The sequence below is a fragment of the Ceratotherium simum genome, chromosome 1 (genome assembly GCF_057802395.1).
Source record: "Ceratotherium simum simum isolate JZ-2026a chromosome 1, ASM5780239v1, whole genome shotgun sequence".
Classification (NCBI taxonomy): Eukaryota; Metazoa; Chordata; class Mammalia; order Perissodactyla; family Rhinocerotidae; genus Ceratotherium; species Ceratotherium simum.
In genome coordinates this window covers 14,795,874-14,817,155 of record NC_141900.1, presented here as the reverse complement: position 1 = coordinate 14,817,155, position 21,282 = coordinate 14,795,874, and the positions used below count along the sequence as shown (strand labels likewise).

The following is a 21,282-nucleotide window of genomic DNA, read 5'->3' as shown; positions in this document are numbered from 1 at the left end:
ATCCTTTTTTAAAATGCAGGGTGTAGTGGGGCTCCTCTACAAAAATGACTCTCAAATATGTGAAGTATTTCGTTAGAAATACATATACACACTAACAATGGACAGCGTGGGTGTTTAACTCAGAAAAATTGTTATTGGGGAGACATATTGAATTTTATCTAATGCCATTTTCTTTTCTCTTGTGTTGATTATAATGGCTTTTCTCATTGGGCCGATTCATGTGATGATGTTATATTATAGCATTCTTAATATTAAGGTATTATTGTATCTCTGGGATAAAACACATTTTTTATTAAGAGATAAAATTCAGGTGTTTGTATTTTATGAAATTTCTATTTTAATAAATGAAATTGTATATGGCTTTTTTGAGTATGATTATTGCTATTTTGGTACCACTGACTTTTATTACCCAAATAAAATGATTTGGGTAGCTTTTCTGTGCTACCCATGAGAATTATCTTTTTATGTTTAAAAGAAATTGCCTCGGGGCTGGCCCCGTGGCATAGTGGTGAAGTGCGCACGCTCCGCTGCTGGCGGCCCGGGTTTGGATACCGGGCGCGCACCGACACACTGCTTGTCAGGCCATGCTGTGGAGGCGTCCCACATAAAGTGGAGGAAGACGGGCAGAGATGTTAGCTCAGAGCCAGTCTTCCTCAGCAAAAAGAGGAGGATTGGCATGGATGTTAGCTTAGGGCTGATCTTCCTCAAAAAAATAAAAATAAAAGAAATTGCCTCTAAAACTGTCTGGGACTCAAGCCTTATAGAAAGGTCATTCTTACCAGTTTCTTTCATAGTGAGAGTAAAGTTTAGGTGGTAAACGCTTGGGATCTGGAGTTTTTCTGAATCCTGGCTCCACACCAGCAGTGATCTGGGGCATTTTTTAAAAGCTCTGTATGGCTCAATTTTCTCACTTGTAAAATGTGGATAGTAGTTATAATGTCTTTTGAGAGTTTTGTGAGATAATCAATTACTAGTTGAGAAAGTGTCTGACAGAGTAAACACTAAATGAAAATATTATTTATTTTCTTCCAATATTGTTGTCCTACCTCCAAGTATTATAATTTCCTTGATCTCCCTTTTTTTCTTTTTTCTTGCTTTCCTTGGGATTTCTCTTCCAGTTTCTTGAACCATATGATTGGTTGAATGCTTTGTATAAGATAGTTCTGAAAGAATACAAAAATTCAAAAATACTAACACTGGCTGATAGGACCACACAAGTGACTTTTCCCCTCTTCAAAACAAAAATTCAAAAATACTAATGCTGGCTGATAGGACCACACAAATGACTTTTCCTCTCTTCCTTTTATTCTCCAAGTTATATGTGGTAAGCGCATGTTAATTTTATAATCATGAAAGTTGTGAAGGAAAGAAGGAGCTCAAGTCCCGTGCATGCATGTGTGCGAGTGTGTGTGTGTGTGTGTGTATGTGTAGGGAGGGGGGTGATTAACACTAACGAAAAGATTAGGAGTACTCAGCAGCATTCAAGATAGCCCTTGGAAATGAGCCTATGATGAGCAGATTTGCAGTGGAGAATTTAATTAATAATACTCAAGTTGTCATTAAAGATAAGTTCAGATAATATATTTCTTATATTTATTGTGTCAGAGGAAGTTTTTAATTAAAAAGTGATATTTCCTGTACATTTGCTGTGCCATACTATGCAGTAAGCATTTTATAATACATACCAAGAGGTTAACCTGCCTGGATGGATGTGTGGTGCCATGCATAGCAAGTCAGAATTTCAAAGGTTACTAGTTTATATTTTCTTTCTTTCTGTTTTTTGAGCAGTTCCCTCTTGTTCCTTAAAAAGAATTGTCTATTTACCCACGATTCCACAAAGTAGAAACTGAGCATGTAGTCTGTAAAAGAGCTGTAGTAAAGCTTAGTTGGCAAAGGGAATTTTTCTTTGTTGTTGTAGAGTTAATTTTTAGCTTTAAATTCCTGGTTTGTAAAAATAGTTTCAGTACTTAATTTGCAGGGCCATGACTGATCAATATGTGCACTTATAAATTTTGAGCTTTAGCTAACCTGTCACGATACTGTAAAGAAAACATTAAGAAAAAAATCATTTCAACCCTTCTGTGTAGCAATGAACACTTTTGGCTTTCCTTTCTCTTCTCTCCCACTTGAGCCTTGCTCTCTCTCCTTTTTCTGCCAGATATTGCTTGTTCTTAACTTTTTTCTTTATTTATGATTCTTTGGTCACCCATATCAGGAAACTGATTTATTCTTAAAACTGGTACTGAGGGGGCCAGCCCGGTGGTGCAAGTGGTTAAGTGCGTGTGCTCCGCTGCGGCGGCCCGGGGTTCCCTGGTTTGGATTCCGGGCACGCACCGATGCACCCCTTGTCAAGCCGTGTTGTGGTGACATCCCATATAAAGTGGAGGAAGATGGGCACAGATGTTATCTCAGGGCCAGTCTTTCTTAGCAAAAAGAGGAGGATTGGCAGATGTTAGCACAGGGCCAATCTTCCTCAAAAAAAAAAAACTGGTACTAAATAATTATATTCTTTAAAACTCAGGCTAATTTTAATTCAGTGTCTTTAATTGAGATTTTCATAGTTTCTAAATTTGAAATATTTTGGGATTCCAAATCAAGTCAGCTCAGGATTTTAACTTATTTACAGTGAAAGCCAATGGACTAAATTCATGTGTCCTACTCCTCTATAGCCCTAACTCCCTGTGAAATGACAGAGGAAAGAAAATTTACAGACAGAAATTTGTAAATCCATAACAGCACTAAGAGTGGGAACAGATGGAGTGACCATCAGCAAAGCGGAGACTTTGCAGGTTCCAGAAGACAGAAAACAGATGGCATTCATGGATGAACTAGGGTGGAGGAAGCCTGAACCCAGCATACCCATGAGGGAAGCTGCAAGTGGAGACTTCAAGCTGGAGTCAGTAGGAATAGAGAGCAGAAGAGATAATAGGATGTGGTACTAATTAAAGGAGGATATATTAAGAGCTAACTGGATGTCCTACCCATACACCCAACCCATACAAAGATTGCAGCAACATTGGTTCCCATGCTAATTTTGGAAATCTACTTTCAAAAAAATTTCTTTTTAAACTCTTAGCCTGAGGAGGACTGGGAGTTCTAATGAAAGAGTGGCCCAGGGTAAACACTCCTTGTTTCGAGATTTGAAGAAAGATCCAACCTGTCAACCTGTTTTTTGCCCCTAAACCCTCACGTAAAGCATGTCCATTCAAGTTCTTTGGCTGTTACCTCTCCTGAAGTGTTATGGGAAGCAGGTGTACCCGGCAACAGGGGAAACCTGCTACAGTGGACTGGAGAAGTAAGAGGAAAGAAAGCCTAGCCAATGGTGACATGAAATTATATAAAATATAATATAAGATACTATTGCCAGATTAATAAAGGTTATGAATTAACAATTCACAAAATAAATTAATACGTGGAAATAATGTTCATCCTCTTCATGTAATCAAAGATGTAATTAGAAATAACGAGATCTTTTCCCCAATATATAATTAGCAGATTTGTAACAAGAACACTCATTGCTAACAGGAATGTTGTGAACAATTGTATAGCACTTTTGAAAATCATTTGGGGCCGGCCCCGTGTCTTAGTGGTTAAGTGCGTGCGCTCCGCTGCTGGCAGCCCGGGTTCGGATCCTGGGCGCTCAGCGACGCACCGCTTCTCCGGCCATGCTGGGGCCGCGTCCCACATGCAGCAACTAGAAGGATGTGCAGCTATGATATACAACTATCTACTGGGGCTTTGGGGGGAAAAAATAAATAAATAAAATCTTTAAAAAAAAAATCATATTAAAAAAAAACTCGGTTGGACAGTATGCCTAATAAGCCTTAAGCCGTCCATTCATTCATTTCCCTTTCTTAGAACCTACCTCATGGAAAGCATTTTAAATGTAGAAATAGATGGTCATCCATTATAATATTGAAGAATTCTAAATAGCTATAATGTCTTATGGTATTTGATAAGTAAACTGCTGTACATCTATAGGAAGATATGTTAGATAGCCATTAAAAATTGCAGCTATGAAGTCAACAAAACAGCATAGAAAAGCAAGTGTGACTTAAGTGGAAAGGGATGCGGAAGGCAAACTTGAGTATTACAAGTTAATAACCCTCTCCCCCCACATCTCTGTACTTCACTGTAAGATCCTTGGGGATCCTGACTTGCTCATCTGTGTACCCACTCACCACCCCCTCCCAATGCCTAGCAGGGTATCTGACTCTTCGTAAATGTATGTTGACTTAGAAAATGGGCATAGGAAAAAGAAAGAAAGGCAATCCAAAAAGCAAACCCAAAGATCAGAGAAGCCACTGTACATGGAAAGAGCTAACTTACTAATGAAACACATTGAAAAGTGAGACTTAACAGATGTCTTCATGTAAACTGGAGGCTATACTTAGATTCCTTTAAATTATTTTATTTGCTAATGACTGTTTCCTTTTAAACTTTTTGTCAATATTTCTTCTAATATGTGGTTTGATATGTCTTACTCAGTTAACCAAATGCCCTGTCCATTTTAAGTTGGATCACTCAGGCATGGTTAATTCATTTTTTTGTGTGTGTGTGTGAGGAAGATCAGCCCTGAGCTAACATCCATGCCAATCCTCCTCTTTTTGCTGAGGAAGACTGGCCCTGAGCTAACATCTGTGCCAATCTTCCTCCGTTTTACGTGGGACACTGCCACAGGATGGCCTGACAAGCGGTGCATCGGTGCGCGCCCAGGATCCGAACCCAGGCCGCCAGCAGTGGAGTGTGCGCACTTAACCACTATGCCACAGGGCCGACCCCTCAATTATTTTTTCTGGTTGTATTTTTTAAATTAGCTAAGCGACATAGACAGTATCAAGTTCATAAATATATCAATAAAAGAAACTCAAGCTAACAGTATATATACACTTAATTTATAGCTCATATGCAGTAGAACCTAAAGCAGATATAAATTATATAAACTATACTTTTTTATTAGACCTATTAAGTATCCAGGCTTTGAATATTATTTCTTTATCCAATTTGGTAGCTGATAAGTTGAGTGAATAACATTTTATGTATTCAATTTTCAGATAGGTAGTACATTCACATGGTTCAAAATTCAAAAGATTACTATCCACTATGTGTCTTTCCAGAGTTAGCATAGGACTACAGAAGCAAAACATATATTCTTTATAGTTAATAATTATTAAATGTTTTCCTAAACTACATAATCTTATTTTAAAAGCACACTTAGGAGTTTGAAGACAAATGTTAAAATAACTGTGAATAGTAGTTGATGGTCTTTTACTCTACCACCCTTCAATTCCACTGCTGAGTATTTCTCAGCATTGCTGAAATCAAGTCAGAGAGTGGTGGCAAAACCACTGCTTCTACTTAGGCTGTACTTAGATTCTTCTAAGATATTTTGATCTATTAAAAGATCAATATTGATTTCCATCATTTCCTTGCACCAGCTCTCTTCACCACCAGCCCCGTAACAAAGGCTACTTATTCTGCTTTTCCTTACCCATACTCAAGCCAGAAAGTTGGGTAGTTTGGCTTGAATTTTCCTTTTCCTTCACCCCTCCCATCTAATCTATGCTCAAATTTGGTTGACTCTTTGCCCTTAATATCTCTTGAGTCCATCCACACTTGCTTCCTAGTCCAAACTCAAGTCCATGTTACGCTGTAGCCTTCCAGCTGTTCTCCCTACCTCTGAGTCGTAGTCTCCCATATAAAAACTCCTGGTGGTTCTCCATTGCTCTAAGGATAAAAATCTAAATTGCTGGTGTATAAAGTTCTGTTTCTGGCCCTTTTTACTTATAGCGTCATCTCTCAGACCAAGTTCACCTGGTCTGCTGATGCTTTGTGTCTCAAGTCTCAGCTCAGCCCTCACTTCTTCTTGTGGTCTAGAAATTTTTGTTAGTTTTAACTGTGATGAGGGCCTTATACCTCTGTGCTGCTGGCAATAATTTTACACTGACTGGGGGCTGAATATATGCTGCATATAAAGGTAGGATCTTCTAAAAAGATGCCTGAATGTTTACATTACCATACTTAGTATGTGTATTAGACATTTTATATATGCTGTTTTATTCATCTTTTTTTAAGATTTTATTTATTTATTTTTTCCCCCAAAGCCCCAGTAGATAGTTGTATGTCATAGCTGCACTTCCTTCTAGTTGCTGTATGTGGGACGCGGCCTCAGCATGGCCGGAGAAGCGGTGTGTAGGTGCGCACTCGGGATCCGAACCTGGGCCGCCAGTAGCAGAGCACGCGCACTTAACCGCTAAGCCACGGGGCCGGCCCTGTTTTATTCATCTTAACCTTAGTTTTACAAACAAGCTAAGACGGAAGGAGATAAAGCAGTTTGAGCCATCATGATTTTAAGAGTCTATGCTTTGATGTCAGATAACATGTCTGGCAAGTCATATAAATAAATTTTATTACGCAGACAAGGCAAAATGTTGTCATCTTTAATCAGTTTTCAGCTACTATACCCTTAAAACAGATTACTTTCCTTAGTTCAGTCTTTGTTATAATTTTTTGTTCTCCTTATTCAATGCAGTTTGGGTAATTGGAAAATATTAAGTTGTTACATTTCAGAAGTCAAACAATGCCTCAGGGACTTCCTGACTTTCAATGTTGCTCTTGTAGAGCTGGATTGCATACTTTAAAATGGAGGAAGACCTAAGAGTTTAGAGTGTCAGTTACTACTAATGTTATGTTTCACTTGGACTTCCTTCTGTCTTCTCTTTTTAATAATTAATGGCTAAATAATAAGGTTTTGTTTATAAATATTCAAAGTACAGTAGCTTCTTTGTCACTTAACATTTAGCAAAGATTTATTGGGACCCCAAAAGCATGAACTGTAAAGCAAAAATTGATAAAATGGACTTCATCAAAATTAAAAGCTGCTGTTCTCCAAAAACATGTTAAGAAAATGAAAAGATAAGCCAAATACATCTCTGGTAAAGGATTTGATTCCAGAATAAATAAAGAACTTTTATAACTCGCTAAAAAACAGCCCAGTTTAAAAAAATGGGCAAAAAATTTGAACACCAAAGACGTAGATGGCAAATAACCACATGAAAAGATGCTCAACATGATTAGTCATTAGGAAAACACACATTAAAACCACAATGAAACACCACTACAAAGCCACTAGATTGCTTAAAATTATAAGACTGATAGTACCAGGATGTGGAGCAACTGAAAATCTCATACATTGTTAGTGGAAATGCAGAAAGGTACAGCCACTTTGGAAAACATTTAAACACATACTTGCCATACAATTGAGCAATCCCACTCATGGGTATTTACCCAAGAGAAATGAAAACAAGTATACAAACACCTGTACACGAGTATTTGTAGCTTCTTTATTCATAAGATTTTAAAAATGGAAAAACCCAAATAAATGTGAATGGATAAACGAATTGTGCTACTTCCAGACAATGGAATACTATCCAACAGTAAAAAAGATGCATGCACTACTGATACGTGTAGCAATATGAGTGTATCTCAAAAGCCTTAGTTAAGTGAAAGAAACCAGGCATAAATAAACTACGTACATTATGATGCGTTTATATAACATTCTGGAAAAGGCAAAACAATAGGAATTAAAATCAGATCAGTGGCTGCCAGGGGAGGGGGTGATGGAAGGAGACTGACTGCAAAGGGGTAAGAGGAAACCTTTTGGGGTGATGGAAATTGTTCTATATATTGATTGTGAGGGTGGTTACATGACTCTGTACGTTTATCATAACTCATTAAAAGGATGATTTTATTGTATATAAATTAACCTGCCTTTAAAGAAAAAGTTAAAGCCAATTTTCAACATCAGAAATTATTGTCATGAATTTAAGGGTAAAGAAAACTCTAAGAGATAGGTCAGATGACCGCTAAGTCAGGTCCTTTGTCTTTTGACTCCATGGTTTTTTTTTTTTATCGTAGAGAAAGTTTTATATATTAAAAATTTATAATCTGGGCCAGCCCCGATTGCCTAGTGGTTAAGTTCAGTGTGCTCTGCTTCAGCAGCCCAGGTTTGGTTCCCGGCTGTGGACCTACACCACTCATCTGTCAGTGGCCATGCTGTGGTGGCGGCTCACATACAAAAAGAGAAAGATTGGCAGTGGATGTTAGCTCAGGGCAAATCTTCCTCAGAAAAAAAAAAAAAAATTGATCTTTATTATTAGGGTTTTTTGCCTTTACCAGTATACAATCTTATTGTCCCAAGAACAGGATCTATCTTCATTTATTTGAGTCACCCTTTATGTTACCTAAGTATCATTATTAAATTGTCTTCATGTATATCTTATACAGTTTGTGTTAATTTTATTCTTAGTTATTTGCTCTTTGTGAGTGCTGTTGTAAATTGTCTTTTCTTCCATTATATATTCCAACTGGTTATTTGAAAAGAAATTTATTTTTTATATAATATGTTGATTATATAACCATTTACCTTTGAAATCTCTTGTTTATAGCAATTTTCAGTTGATTCCTTTGGCCGAAGTATGCAATCATGTTATCAGTTAATAATGATCATGTGCCTCCTTATTTCTCTTTCTGATGTCATCAGATACTACTTCCAGAACATACAAGAGTGATGATAGTGGGCATTCTTTTTTTTTTTTTTTTTTAAAGATTTTATTTATTTTTATTTTTTCCCCCCAAAGCCCCAGTAGATAGTTGTATGTCATAGCTGCACATCCTTCTAGTTGCTGTATTTGGGACGCGGCCTCAGCATGGCCGGAGAAGCAGTGCATCGGTGCGCACCTGGGATCCAAACCCGGGCCGCCAGCATCGGAGCACGCACTTAACCGCCAAGCCACGGGGCCGGCCTGATAGTGGGCATTCTTATCTTATTCCTGACATTAATGGAAATGCTTTTATTTTACCCTTAACCATGATGATATTTTTATAGTTTTGGTTTTAAGATAGCCAGTTTCTGTATTAAGTGAACACAAATAAACTTCTACTTTATTAAGGGTTTGTATAAGAAGTGGACTTCAGATTTTATCAAATATTCCAGATCCTGTAGAGATAATCATATGATTTTTTCTCATCTATTAATATGGAATTATTTTGACTTCCTAAAATATAAAGCTATTCTTGCATATCTGGTTGAATCTCTCCTGGTCATTTTGGTTTATTCTTTTATGGTGCTGGATTCTATCTGGTAACATTTTCCATTTAGAATTTTTGCACCATATTCACATGATAAGTAAGTCGATCTACTTTTCCTTTAGTCTCTCTTTGTTAGGACTTTGCATCAATGTTAGACTAGCTCTCTAAAAAGAATTAGGAAGCTTTCTCTATGCTCTGGAACATGAAATAGTATTGATAATACCTATTCTTTATATAGTTGGAAAAATACACCAGTGATGTTATCTGTGCCTGGTAATAAACCTAAATAGTTTTAAATCTCTTTCAAAATAAAATTGTGTATCTTGTTTTCTTGGTCAAGTGTATTCTAACTCTTCTAAAATTGTTCATTTTATACTAAATTCATGGGTTTTTAAATTGAGCAGATATTCTTAACACAGATAGGGAGTGTCGTGTGTGAGTTGCTTATGTGAAATACTTTCCATTTTTCGAGTGAGTCACTAATTTGGTCTCTGTCTACTTGTGATTAGTAACTGTTTGTTCTGACTTGATAGGAACTGAACTTTAGTGACCGTAAGCCTTTAATGCGCTATTCAGATTGGAGAGGAGGGAAATGCTTCATTTAGTCTCTTTAACAAGAATCTCTGAGTAAGAACTTTTGCCAGCTAATATTTTTGTTAGACTAAAGCCTAATAATAAGCATCTTTATTATGAAAGTCTAAAGAAGATAAAAATGAACACTGGAAATATAAAAATCATTGTTTTTTTAGTTTTGGTGGGCAGGAAGTGTTTGATATCTTACTTAGGAGAGTATTCCTTCTTAAGTATTGGAGAACTAGATTGGTTGGTTGTTAGAAAATTTATTAAAGTTTAAAATAGAGAGCTTATTTAGAATTTGGGTTGGAGATTTGTGTTCTGAAGCACCTTGACCCACTTCCTGTGTTTGGTAAGGCTGAATAATGGCCCAACAAGATACTCATGTCCTAATCCCCAGAATCTGTGAATGTTACCTTCTATGGCAAAAGAGACTTTGCAGGTGTGATTAAGTTAAGGATCTTGAGTTGGGAAGATTATTCTGGATTATCCTGGTGGGCCTTAAATGTACTCACAAATATCCTCATAAGAGAGAGGAAGAGGAAGGTTGGACTATAGTAGAGAAGGCAGTAGACCAAAGAAGCAGAGATTGTAGTGATGCAGCCAGAGGCCAAGCAAAGCTAGTCTCCAGAAGTGGAAGAGGCAAGGAACAGATTCTCCCCCAGAGCCCCAAGAAGGAACCTGCCCTACTGACACCTTGATTTTAGCCCCTTAAGACTCATTTTGGCCTTTCGGCAACCAGAACTGTAAAATGATAAATTTGTGTTGTTTTAAGCGACTATAAATTTGTGGTAATTTGTTACAGCAGCAACAAGAAACTAACACAAGTATAGGTAACCGTTAACTAAACGTATAGGGACCTAGCAGGGACCTAGGCCTGTGGTAGCAGCTCCATATCCCCAGCACCTAGAACAGTGCCTTATATAACAAGGTAGGCCCGCAATATGTTTGCTGATGGAGGGAGAGAAAAAAGAGGAAGGAAAGGAGGGAGGGAGGAAAAATCAGGTAGTTCATAATTTAAATGAACATTGTGAGCATAGTGTAGGTGTCTAGTCTCTGGATGAAGCAGAGAAAAACAGTAAGGTTGAAAACTTGAAGCCTACCCATAACCATATAGATTCTATAGTATTATTCAAGGACATCGCTTTAAAAAATTGAACAGTAAAAGGTAGAAAATAATTGAGGAACCAGATAAAACAAACAATTTGAAATTCAAGGATCCCTTTCTCGTTACTTGAAGGGGGAAAACACAAATGTATGCACACACACAGAGAAATCATATTTTAAATAAAATTTGGGTTCAGGCCTCTAATTCCTAGTTTGTATGAAGTGCCAAGAAAGTAGTTAATTGCACTTTTGCCAAGTGAATGCAAGAAATAAACAGGCTTATGTTATTGGTTTATTTTTATGACTAATTTTAATTTTATTTATTTATTTTTTTTGCTGAGGAAGATTCGCCCTGAGCTAACATCTGTGCCAGTGTTCCTTTGTTTTGTATGTGGGTCACCGCCACAGCATGACCACCGATGAGTAGTGTAGGTCTGTGCCTGGGAACTGAATCCAGGCCGCCAAAACGGAGCGCACCAAACTTAACCACTAGGCCACAGGGCTGGCCCCTTAATTTTATTTTAAAACAAGTTATGTATATGTTCACATGATACAAAAATCAAAATGCACAAAATAGTATATAGCAGAAAGCACTATCCCACTTCTGTCCGCCGGTGACTTCGTTTCCATCCTCACAGGCAAACCCGTGTTACCATTTTTTTTATATCCTTCCAGATACATAAACAAGTAAATTCCTAAGTAATCCTTTTTTTCTCATCTTTTTATGCAGTTTGAAGTATGCGGGTACATTTGTTCTGTATCTTATTTTTTTGGCTTTAACAACATGTTTGAGCTCCCTCCAAATCAATGGGTAAAGAGCCTCCTTTTCTCATGGTTACGTATTATTCTGTGTGCTCAGATTACACTTCCACTGCAATGAATGAATTGTGTCTATTTCTCTACACAGGGATCCACAAACTTTTTCTGTAAGGACCGAAAGTAAACATTTTAGACTTGTGAGCCACATACATTTATTCTGTTGCATATTCTTCTTGGTTTTGTTTACAACCCTTCAGAGGCGTAGAACCATTTTTAGCTCAGAGGCCATACAAAAAGCAGACCAAGGGGCCTATAGTTTGCTGACCCTTGCAAACATACTGTTATCAATCTGATATTGATGGCGCCCCAATATAATGTTATTTGTATTTCTCTTATCAGCAAGGTTGAGCATATTAGAACCATTTGTATTTCCTTTTCTGTGACAAGTCACATTTTTTGCCATTTTCTTATGGTTGTTAATCTTGTTTATAAACTTTTTATATAGGGAAATTATCTCTTATCTTTGACAAGAATTGGAAATATTTTCCTCCGTTTTTTTTTTTCTTTCTTTCTTTTTTTTTTTGTGAGGAAGATTAGCCCTGAGCTAACATCTGTTGCCAGTCCTCTGGTTTTTGCTGAGGAAGACTGGCCGTGGGCTAACATCCATGCCCATCTTCCTCTACTTTATATGGGACGCCGCCACAGCATGGCTTGACAAGCGGTGCATTGGTGCACGCCCAGGAGCTGAACCCGCGAACCTCGGACTGCCGAAGTGGAGCGCGCACACTTAACTGCTACGCCACCGGCCGGCCCCTATTTTCCCCAGTTTTATCCTTATCTTTTTACTTTGCTTGTAGAAGATTTTGTCCTGTAGAAATTTTTTGGAGTAGTAAAATTTATCAAAGTTATTTTATGGCTTGAGTTTTATGTAACACTTTATGCCTTTTTTTTTTTTTTAAAGATTTTATTTATTTATTTGTTTTTCCCCCAAAGCCCCAGTAGATAGTTGTATGTCACAGCTGCACATCCCTCCAGTCGCTGTATGCGGGACGCGGCCCCAGCATGGCCGGAGAAGTGGTGCGTTGGTGCGCGCCCGGGATCCGAACCCGGGCCGCCAGCAGCGGAGTGCGCGCACCTAACCCAAGCCACGGGCCGGCCTTATGCCTTTTTTATTCTAAGATTATAAAACAATTTTTTATGAGTGTTTTTTTTTCCTGGTACTTTGTGATTTCATTTTGTCAGTTAAATCTTTGATCCCCTTAAAATTTATATGGGCGTGAGGAGAATGGAGCCAACTTTATTTTTTCCCAGATAGCTCACCAGTTGTCCCAATACCATTTATTGAATTATCGTCCATGCTCCCCCCTCATTTGAAATGCCGCGTTTATTACACACTAAACTGTAGTGTGTATTTGGATCTGTTTCTGTCCTGGATGTTCCTGGATGTCCTGTATGTTCTGTATATTCTGTCCCATTGATCTATCTAGACAGGCTTGCTTTTGAATTCCAACTCCCTCACTAAATTGCTGAGTGGTCATACTTCACTGAGGAAATATAGATTCAATTAAATAAAGAAATAGCCAAATCTGTCTGCAACCTGTTCCTATACCCCTCTTCTTTGCTTTACTTCACCTTAAGACATATCCCTGCTCCTCTGTGCCCCGGTCTCAACTCCTCAGGTCTGCGCCTAGAGGCAGCCTCTCTTATTCATCATTAATTTCTGCCTCTTTTAGATGATTATCATATAAACATCCCTTCATAATAACTAAAAAGCAACCAAACAAAAAATCTTGTCCATCTATGGCCCGTTTCTCCATTCATCGTCAGAGTAAAAGTCCATTTCTGTACCTCCTATTTTCTCCTTAACCTACCCCATTCAAGCTATGGTTCCTACCTCATTGGTGAAATGACTCTTCCCAAGGTCACTAGCAACCTCTATCCTGCCAAGTCGTGTAATCAGTTCTCTGTTACTCTCTCATCATATCTCATCTCAGTCTTTCAGCAGGATCTGACAGTTAACTAGCTTCTGTGACTTTATGATCACTGGATTTCCTCCTAAGTGGCCACTCCTCCTCCTTCACCCAACTGTTGAGTTGTCTCAGAGATCTGTCCTCTGCTGCCTTCTTTATCCATCTCCATCTTATCCCCAAGTAAGCTCATTCAGTTTTGTGATTTTAAATACATATGTAAACTGACATTCCAATTTTTGTCTCCATCTCTACCCTCACCCCTGAACTACAGACTAGAACATCCAATTTCCTATTCAGCAACTCCAATTAATTACCTAACACACAAGCAGTACTTAGGAGTCCTTTCCCAGACCTGTTCCTTCCTTACCTTTCTCTGTCTTAGGTAGTGGTACCACCACACATTCAGATATTTTTAGAAGTTACTCTTGTTTTTTCCCATCCAGTCAATCAGCAAGTCCTGTCAACTGTTTCTCCAGAAGTATCCCAAATAGCATATAGTTGGTTAGGAAAGCCAGGCTGCCTCAGTTTGAGTCCTGGCTCAGCCTTGAGCAAGTCAATTTCTGTGACCCAGATTTCTCATTGTTTAAATGAAGTTAAAATAATACATACCTCATAGATTGTTCACACATGAAATGTGGTTCTCACCTAAGTTAACATGTATAGGCACTCAGTGAGTGCTCAGTAAAGGTTTGTGGTTGTCCCAGGTATAGATGGTATTAGTAGTTACACGAGTACTACTACACAAGGTATAGTGGGGGAACTGGTATTATTACCGTGTGTGCTGCTGCTCTGTAGCCCAAGCCTCTGTCCTCTCTTGCAGAGACTATAGAATAGACTCCTTGCTCTCAACCATTGCACTTCTAACTATCCATTCTCCACACGCCAGCCAGGGTAATCTTTTTAAAACATAAATGAAATTATGTGACTACTGTGCTTAAAAACTCTCCAGAGGCTTCCCATTACAATTATATTAAAATTCAGACACCTTTCCATGGCCTTCAATACTTTTTGTGATTTGGCCTCGTCTACCTCTCAGTCTCACCTTCTGTACGCTCCCTGTTCCTCGCTAGGCTCCACCCACTCTGGCTTTCTTCTGGTCCCCAGAATGTACCAAATCTCTCCCATCCTGATTAGGTCTTTGTACTTGTTATTCCCTGGGTCTCGAATGCTCTTTCCTCAGAGCAGTCTGATTCCTTCGTAAAATTCAGGTCTTGGCTCAAATGCTACCTCTTCAAAGGAGTCATCCTCGATCATCCTTGCTTAGAGTAGCCCCTCCCCCCTCTTTATCTCAGTGCCCCCTTATTTTCTTCATTGCCATTAGCACTAACGGAATTTTCTTATTTATGTATGTGTGTGACTTAAGTTCCAACATCTAGACTAGGAATTGGGAGCTAAGTTGTGGAATGCCAAGTTTTTAAAATGGGGGCAGAGGAGTATCTCCTTGGTGGGAGCTTCTTTTCCTGGATAGCCTCTTTTGAGTGTGGAACGTACAGCCCATATTATTAGGGAATGTTTGCAGTTAGGAAAAATATCTTTGGGACTCTCTGCCCTTTCTCTTTCTAAGTCACAGACTATAATTTAAGTTTTTCTGGAAGGAAAAGTGTTTTAACCCAGTTGGTGTAACTGCTAAATGTTTTGCTTTAAAAACACACACACACAGCTCTTAGAGTATTAATTGATATGGTAACACCCCGAGTTCATGTGGTACTTACTGTTTTAAAAATAAAAGAGTAGTTAACATAGCCGTGAAATGATTACAGCTGCCAGCAAGTATGGATCATAATAGTGAAAAAGAAATCATTTCCTGATTTATTTATGAACGCCAGCAACAGCATGCTCCATAAATTTGCTTAGACTTGGTATCTTTCAGACTTTTAGTTACTTATCTGAAGTATACTATTAGTTTTCACTGTTGCAGAGCAGTGATAGTCGTTCAGAATCTAATGATCATGTCCTTGGTACCCAGGAAAAGGACTCAATCCTTGATTGTTGAGTTGAATTGAACTTCTAGCCTCCAAGTGTGGATCCTTTACCATATGCTTCACAGTTGAAGCTGCTGCTGCTAAAACGTTTATGACATAATATAAGAAGAAGAGGGTCGGAAATTGCATGTGTAGTCTGACCTCACTTATACTCCATATTGATTGAAAGCAGTCTCAAAGGAACTAGAAGATGTTCATGCTATTAAATAGATAGCAAGAGTATTGGTTTTAATTTTCTAAAGACTTTTCTATATTGGGCAGATAGGCATATGGGCATGATTTCTGGGTGCAGCCTGAGCAGCACCCAGCTCTTGGGTGGCCTGTACAGCCAGTGTGTGAGGCACAGACCCGCAGCAGACTGTCCTTGCCCAGACTTGTGATGGATAATAATAATAGTGATAGCAGTAGCTACTTTATACCAGTACAGTCTAAAGCACTCCCCAAGGTTAAGTCAGACTGTGAACATTTGTTTATTTGTTCATTGAACATATACATACTGAGTGGCTGATTTTGCCAAGCCCTGTTAGTGACATTACCGTAAAGTAAACCACATAGACATGGCCCTTGCACTCGAGTTGCTTCTGGTATATTAGAGGGGAAGAAGACCCATATTAAACAACTAACGCTCTCAAGCAATTTCAACTTGTGATAATGGTTATGAAGACAAGTATCAGATGCTGTGTGAGAGCACAGAGCAGGGGAGAGCCTTAATTTAGGTTGAGAGTTTCAGGTAAGGCTGACACCCAAAAACTGAGAGGAGCTAGCCAGATAGAAGAAGAATTTGCCAAATGGAGGAAACTGCATGGCAAAGACCAAGAGGCAGAGAAGAGCTTATGCAGCACTGAAGGACAGCAGTCTGGGTCTGATGCAGCAGAGCTGGGAGAGATTGGCACAAGATAGAGAGGTAGGCAGGATGGGGTGTATCCTGTAAGCTGCAACTTGGGAGAGCCTTACTGTGACCAAAACAAGTCAAAGAGATGCTGAGAAGGAAGGGTACAACCCCTTCGAACCTCTAATAACACAAAGCCTCCTTGCTTGGGCCTCCACACAGACTCAGTGTTTGTTGTGACCTCACCGCCTCTTTTTCTAAGGCCTGGTACCATGGCCAAAGGTTACTGGTGCCATTAGTGTACATCACCAGTACAGCTTCCGGAGGACCCTGGTCTTTCCACACCAAGCACATAAATGTAATAAACAAATGCGTGTTCTGAGGAAAGTGAGGGCACACTAGCTCCAGGTGTTTAAGTTAGAGTGGCCATCTGCCCCAAGATACACAGATATTCCAATAATGTGATATCTGGAAGTTGGGGTATACAGTATTGGATTCTATTTATAATCCTCCCAAGTTGTTGGGATGAGGTTTCTTCCTTTGTAAACTGGCAGTAAGTAAACCTTTTAATTGGTAGTCTTTTTTTGGTCAGTGTTTCTTACTGGAATTAGAGGAAACATCTCTTTAATTATTGCCAATATGAGTGAATATGAAAACAAAGTGATGGTTTAGCCTGTTTTCATAATCTGTTTGATTATATTCTAATACAGCTAATACTCCATTATTGTCAGCATGTGGTTGCACTGTGAAATTTTCACTGTTGGTCACAGCTCATTACTGAAAAGTAACCATTATAAGAGAAAATGTCCTCAAGCTCTCAAACGTCCAGTTATAAAATAAATGTTATGGGAATGTAATGTACAGCATAAGAAATGTAGTCAATAACATTGTAATAACTTTGTATGGTAACAGACGATCACCAGACTTACCGTGGTGATCATTTCATAATGTATGTAAATATCAAATCACTATGATGCACACCTGAAACTACGGGGATATTGTATGTCAATTATACTTCAATTAAAAAAAGAGCAAGAGAGAGAAAGAGAAATGCCCTTGAGTCATATACTTGTTGTATTGCCATGATGTTCTCTAAGTGGTTCTTCCCCTAAATGAGCATTCTTCATTTGCCATCTGTTTAAAGTCACCACAGAATAAAAACTAGTATCTTGAAGCCTAAGGACATCGTATCTGTTTCCTACACTGGAATTCTGAAGAAGAATGTACTGAGCATTACTTATTTTTTCATTCTTCTTAGATTCTTCTTAATCCTTTGGTGAAAACTCTGTGACACGAGATGGCCGCAAATAAGCCCAAGGGTCAGAATTCTTTAGCCTTACACAAAGTCATCATGGTGGGAAGTGGTGGTGTGGGCAAGTCGGCTCTGACTCTGCAGTTCATGTATGATGAGGTAAGTGCTGATTTTGGATATGGATATCCATTTTGATAATGGATATCGAAGTTTGGGCTTTCTTTCAGAGAGTATTTCCCTGGCTTAGTTTTGGTACTATTTTGGATGGATTCCTTGAAAGCTAATAATCTTTTTTTTTTCCTGTTTTTAAATTCAGAGCCAACATTTGTAAACAATTCAATTTAACAAGTAAGAATTCAAGGTTCTTAAAAACCTTATGCTTTAAAAAACAAAGCAAGACTGGAAACAGTACCTATTTTTGAGCAATCTAACTTTAGGTTTTTTATTTTTAGTGCTTTAGAGGAGATTCCCACCTTAAATTGGTGGCTATATTACCTAATTGAGACTTGAGGTTATGTATGTCCTTTAATAACTTCAGTGAAAAAGTCAGTTATTTATTGTATACTTGGCATGTCACTACAATCACCATTAAATAAGTAAAAGCTGTATCTCTAAATATAATTACTAGACAGGTTACAGATTTGTGCACATGTACTTATATCAGACTTGACCGCCCCAGAGTTAAGGTCTCAGACTATATATAGCAATATGTTCTTTCCCTAGAGGACTGTTATCAAGTCTAAATGATTTAAGAGTTGGTAATTCAATTTAAGCATTTATCCTCAATTCTTCTTCCTCCCAATAGAAGCAAGGTTTTATGGTCACTCTTTCTTACTTAATCCTCAGTAACAATCCTGCATGGTAGGTGGTGGTATCCTCATTTTACAGATAAGAAAACAGAACCTTGGAAAGGTTACCCAACCTGCCCAAGAAGAGTGATCTCTGATGAGTAACCAAGTGTTAAACCTGGTCTCTGACAAAAAAGTCCTGCAGACCACTCTGTATCTCTTTCTGTTGCCTGCTCATCAGCATTTCTTTCACACACACAAAACTCTTAAATCCGTCAGTTGTCCTATTTCTTAGTGACTTGATAAAAAATTTGGAGAGAGGGGAGATGAAATGGTACTTTAAATGATATTACTAATTTATCTATTCAGTTCTATTTTCCATACTCATTTCCATATTCATTTTAATAGCTAGTCTTCTTTCAAACTAATCCTTAAATCACTCCCCTTCTTTTTTTTTTTTTTTTTTTGTGGGGAAGACCAGCCCTGAGCTAACATCCGATGCCAATCCTCCTCTTTTTTGCTGAGGAAGACTGGCTCTGGGCTAACATCTGTGCCCATCTTCCTCTACTTTATATGGGACGCCACCACAGCATGGCTTAACAAGCGGTACATCGGTGAGCGCCCGGGATCCGAACCGGCAAACCTCGGGCCGCTGCAGCGGAGCACCCGCACTTAACCGCTTGTGCCACCGGGCCGGCCCCTCACTCCCCTTCTTGACAATAAGGAAGTCAAAAGTAAGAATATTCACATGCCTGACATTTGAGGAGTTGTTAAGCTTTCATTTAATATTCATAGATATTTAATATTCATAATATTATATGATATATTACCTGATGTATCTGAATATTTATTCATTATATATCAAATATTCATAAATATTTAATATTTGTAAAATATTAGCATGTAACTATCATAAAATGTTCTATAGCTTTTATAGTTACAAATACACCATGTTCATTTTTTTTAATAGTTATTTACTGGGTGTCTACCATGTACTAAGCACTATTCTGGGCTTTGAAGATACAGTGATGAGTAGAATAGTCAAGGTCCCAGCTCTTAAGGGTTAAATTCTAGTAGGGAGATATAGACATTGAGCAAATAAATAAGAAAACATCAGGTAATGAAAATATTTATGGAAACTAATAAAAAACCCACAACAGTATGTGTGTATACATACATACATGTTAACAATGATACACTGATCAGAAATATCAAGGTGAGATTTATGGTGTTGAAGATAGAAGTGGGAATGTAAAGTTGCTTAATTGCACTATTAAAAAAAATCAGAAGTTTGGGGAGAAATCTCAAAGTTCAAGATTTAACATTCTACAGAATAGTATAAGCCACTTTATCGACTTGGTTCATTTTGGAGAAAGGAACGTTTTAACAGCATTTTCGATGCTTACCTAAATGGTGACTTACTTTCAAGGTGTTTCCATAGTTCTGACATGAAAATTTATGCTTAGAGTCACGTAGAAAGGAGTGCTTGTACATTCGATAAAATATATGTGTAATAGTTTTTGCAGGTATAGTGTTTTAAGGAAGAAAAAGAGGCACAGTTTTCAAGCCATAAACAATCTAGAGCTAATAGTTCAACCTTCACTTTTTGCAAATCAGGAAGCCGCTAAATTATCCAAAATGAAAATTTAAGTTAATGCAGTTTTTACCATTGGGGAAAAGCAAATGAAGAATAGTACAGGGGACCTCGCTATACGATTTTGGCAACTTTATTTGAATCTATATTTTAAAATATGAAGTTTAGAAAAGTCTTTACTTTTCATTTAAAAATGGATGTACTTTTCATCTTTTCTAGTTTGTAGAGGACTATGAGCCTACCAAAGCAGACAGCTATCGGAAGAAGGTGGTGCTGGATGGGGAGGAAGTGCAGATTGATATCTTGGATACAGCTGGGCAGGAGGACTACGCTGCAATTAGAGACAACTACTTCCGGAGCGGGGAGGGTTTCCTCTGCGTCTTCTCTATTACAGAAATGGAATCCTTTGCAGCCACAGCTGACTTCAGGTATGTCAGGGAGTAATTCTGTTGCTCTGACATACTACGTAACAGTTTCTTCCCCAGAAACAAGTGGACAACTAGAGGTTCTTACTTGTTAATCTTTCACTCTGCGTTTGATGGTGTGTATTCCCTCTTTCAGTATATGGCTCTATCCACAGTGTACTTACACTCAGATATTTGGTATACTTTGCATCATCTTAAGCTATCCCAGTGCCCGCTGTATGGGAGCTTGAGTTTGTGACAGCCTCAGTACCCACAGTCTCTGTATGCATTACTGAAGTATTTCTATTTGGAGTACAATACTACTACTGCCATAACAGTTGACACTTGGATCACATCATGTAGCTCTGACCCAGATTTTAAATCTTTTCTGTGTTCGTCAACTGGTTTCAGCACCTGTGTAATGCTCAACAGGCACATTGCCATCCTCCTCACAATATACATGCCCTAACAGCGCAGACTGAATTTTTTAATAGAAATAATAATGCCACAGATTGGCACACTTGGTTGTATTACACAATGTTTTTTTATCTTATTTACTGTTTGCTTAATCAAAAAATTTTTGCAAAATCAAAACCATTTGGTTTTAGTGGGGAGGTTTTGGTGAAGAGGAGAGGGATTCTGTCTATGTGTAAGAGAAATATGGCATACATAAGTTCTTGAGTAGTCTTAAATACTACATGCATAATCAAAAGTATTCTTTATATGTTTTTTATTTTCTGTGTTAAGCATTTGCTTTGGTATGGGGGACACAAAAGAAGCATATAGTGTATCCTGCATTTTCAAGATTCACACAGCCTGGTTGAATAAGGCATGAAACCAAGAGCAAGCTAGTGACAAAGTAGGAGACATGGACAGTGACCATTACAGGGGATCCAGGAGATGAGAGAAGCTGGGAGGACTTCATGAAATAGAT

At 38.2% G+C, this 21,282-nt stretch overlaps 1 protein-coding gene across 2 annotated transcripts in view; it reads left to right on the top strand.

Moving 5' to 3' along the window:
- Positions 1-21,282, top strand: part of RALA (RAS like proto-oncogene A) — a 76,314-nt gene that overhangs the window by 38,806 nt on the left and 16,226 nt on the right. For both annotated transcript variants that reach the window (XM_004441470.3, XM_087435471.1), the window contains exons 2-3: positions 17,569-17,721; positions 20,164-20,372. In XM_004441470.3, the coding sequence (XP_004441527.1) occupies positions 17,608-17,721; positions 20,164-20,372 (323 nt within the window). In that variant the 5' untranslated portion in view covers positions 17,569-17,607. The remainder of the gene's footprint in view (positions 1-17,568; positions 17,722-20,163; positions 20,373-21,282) is intronic.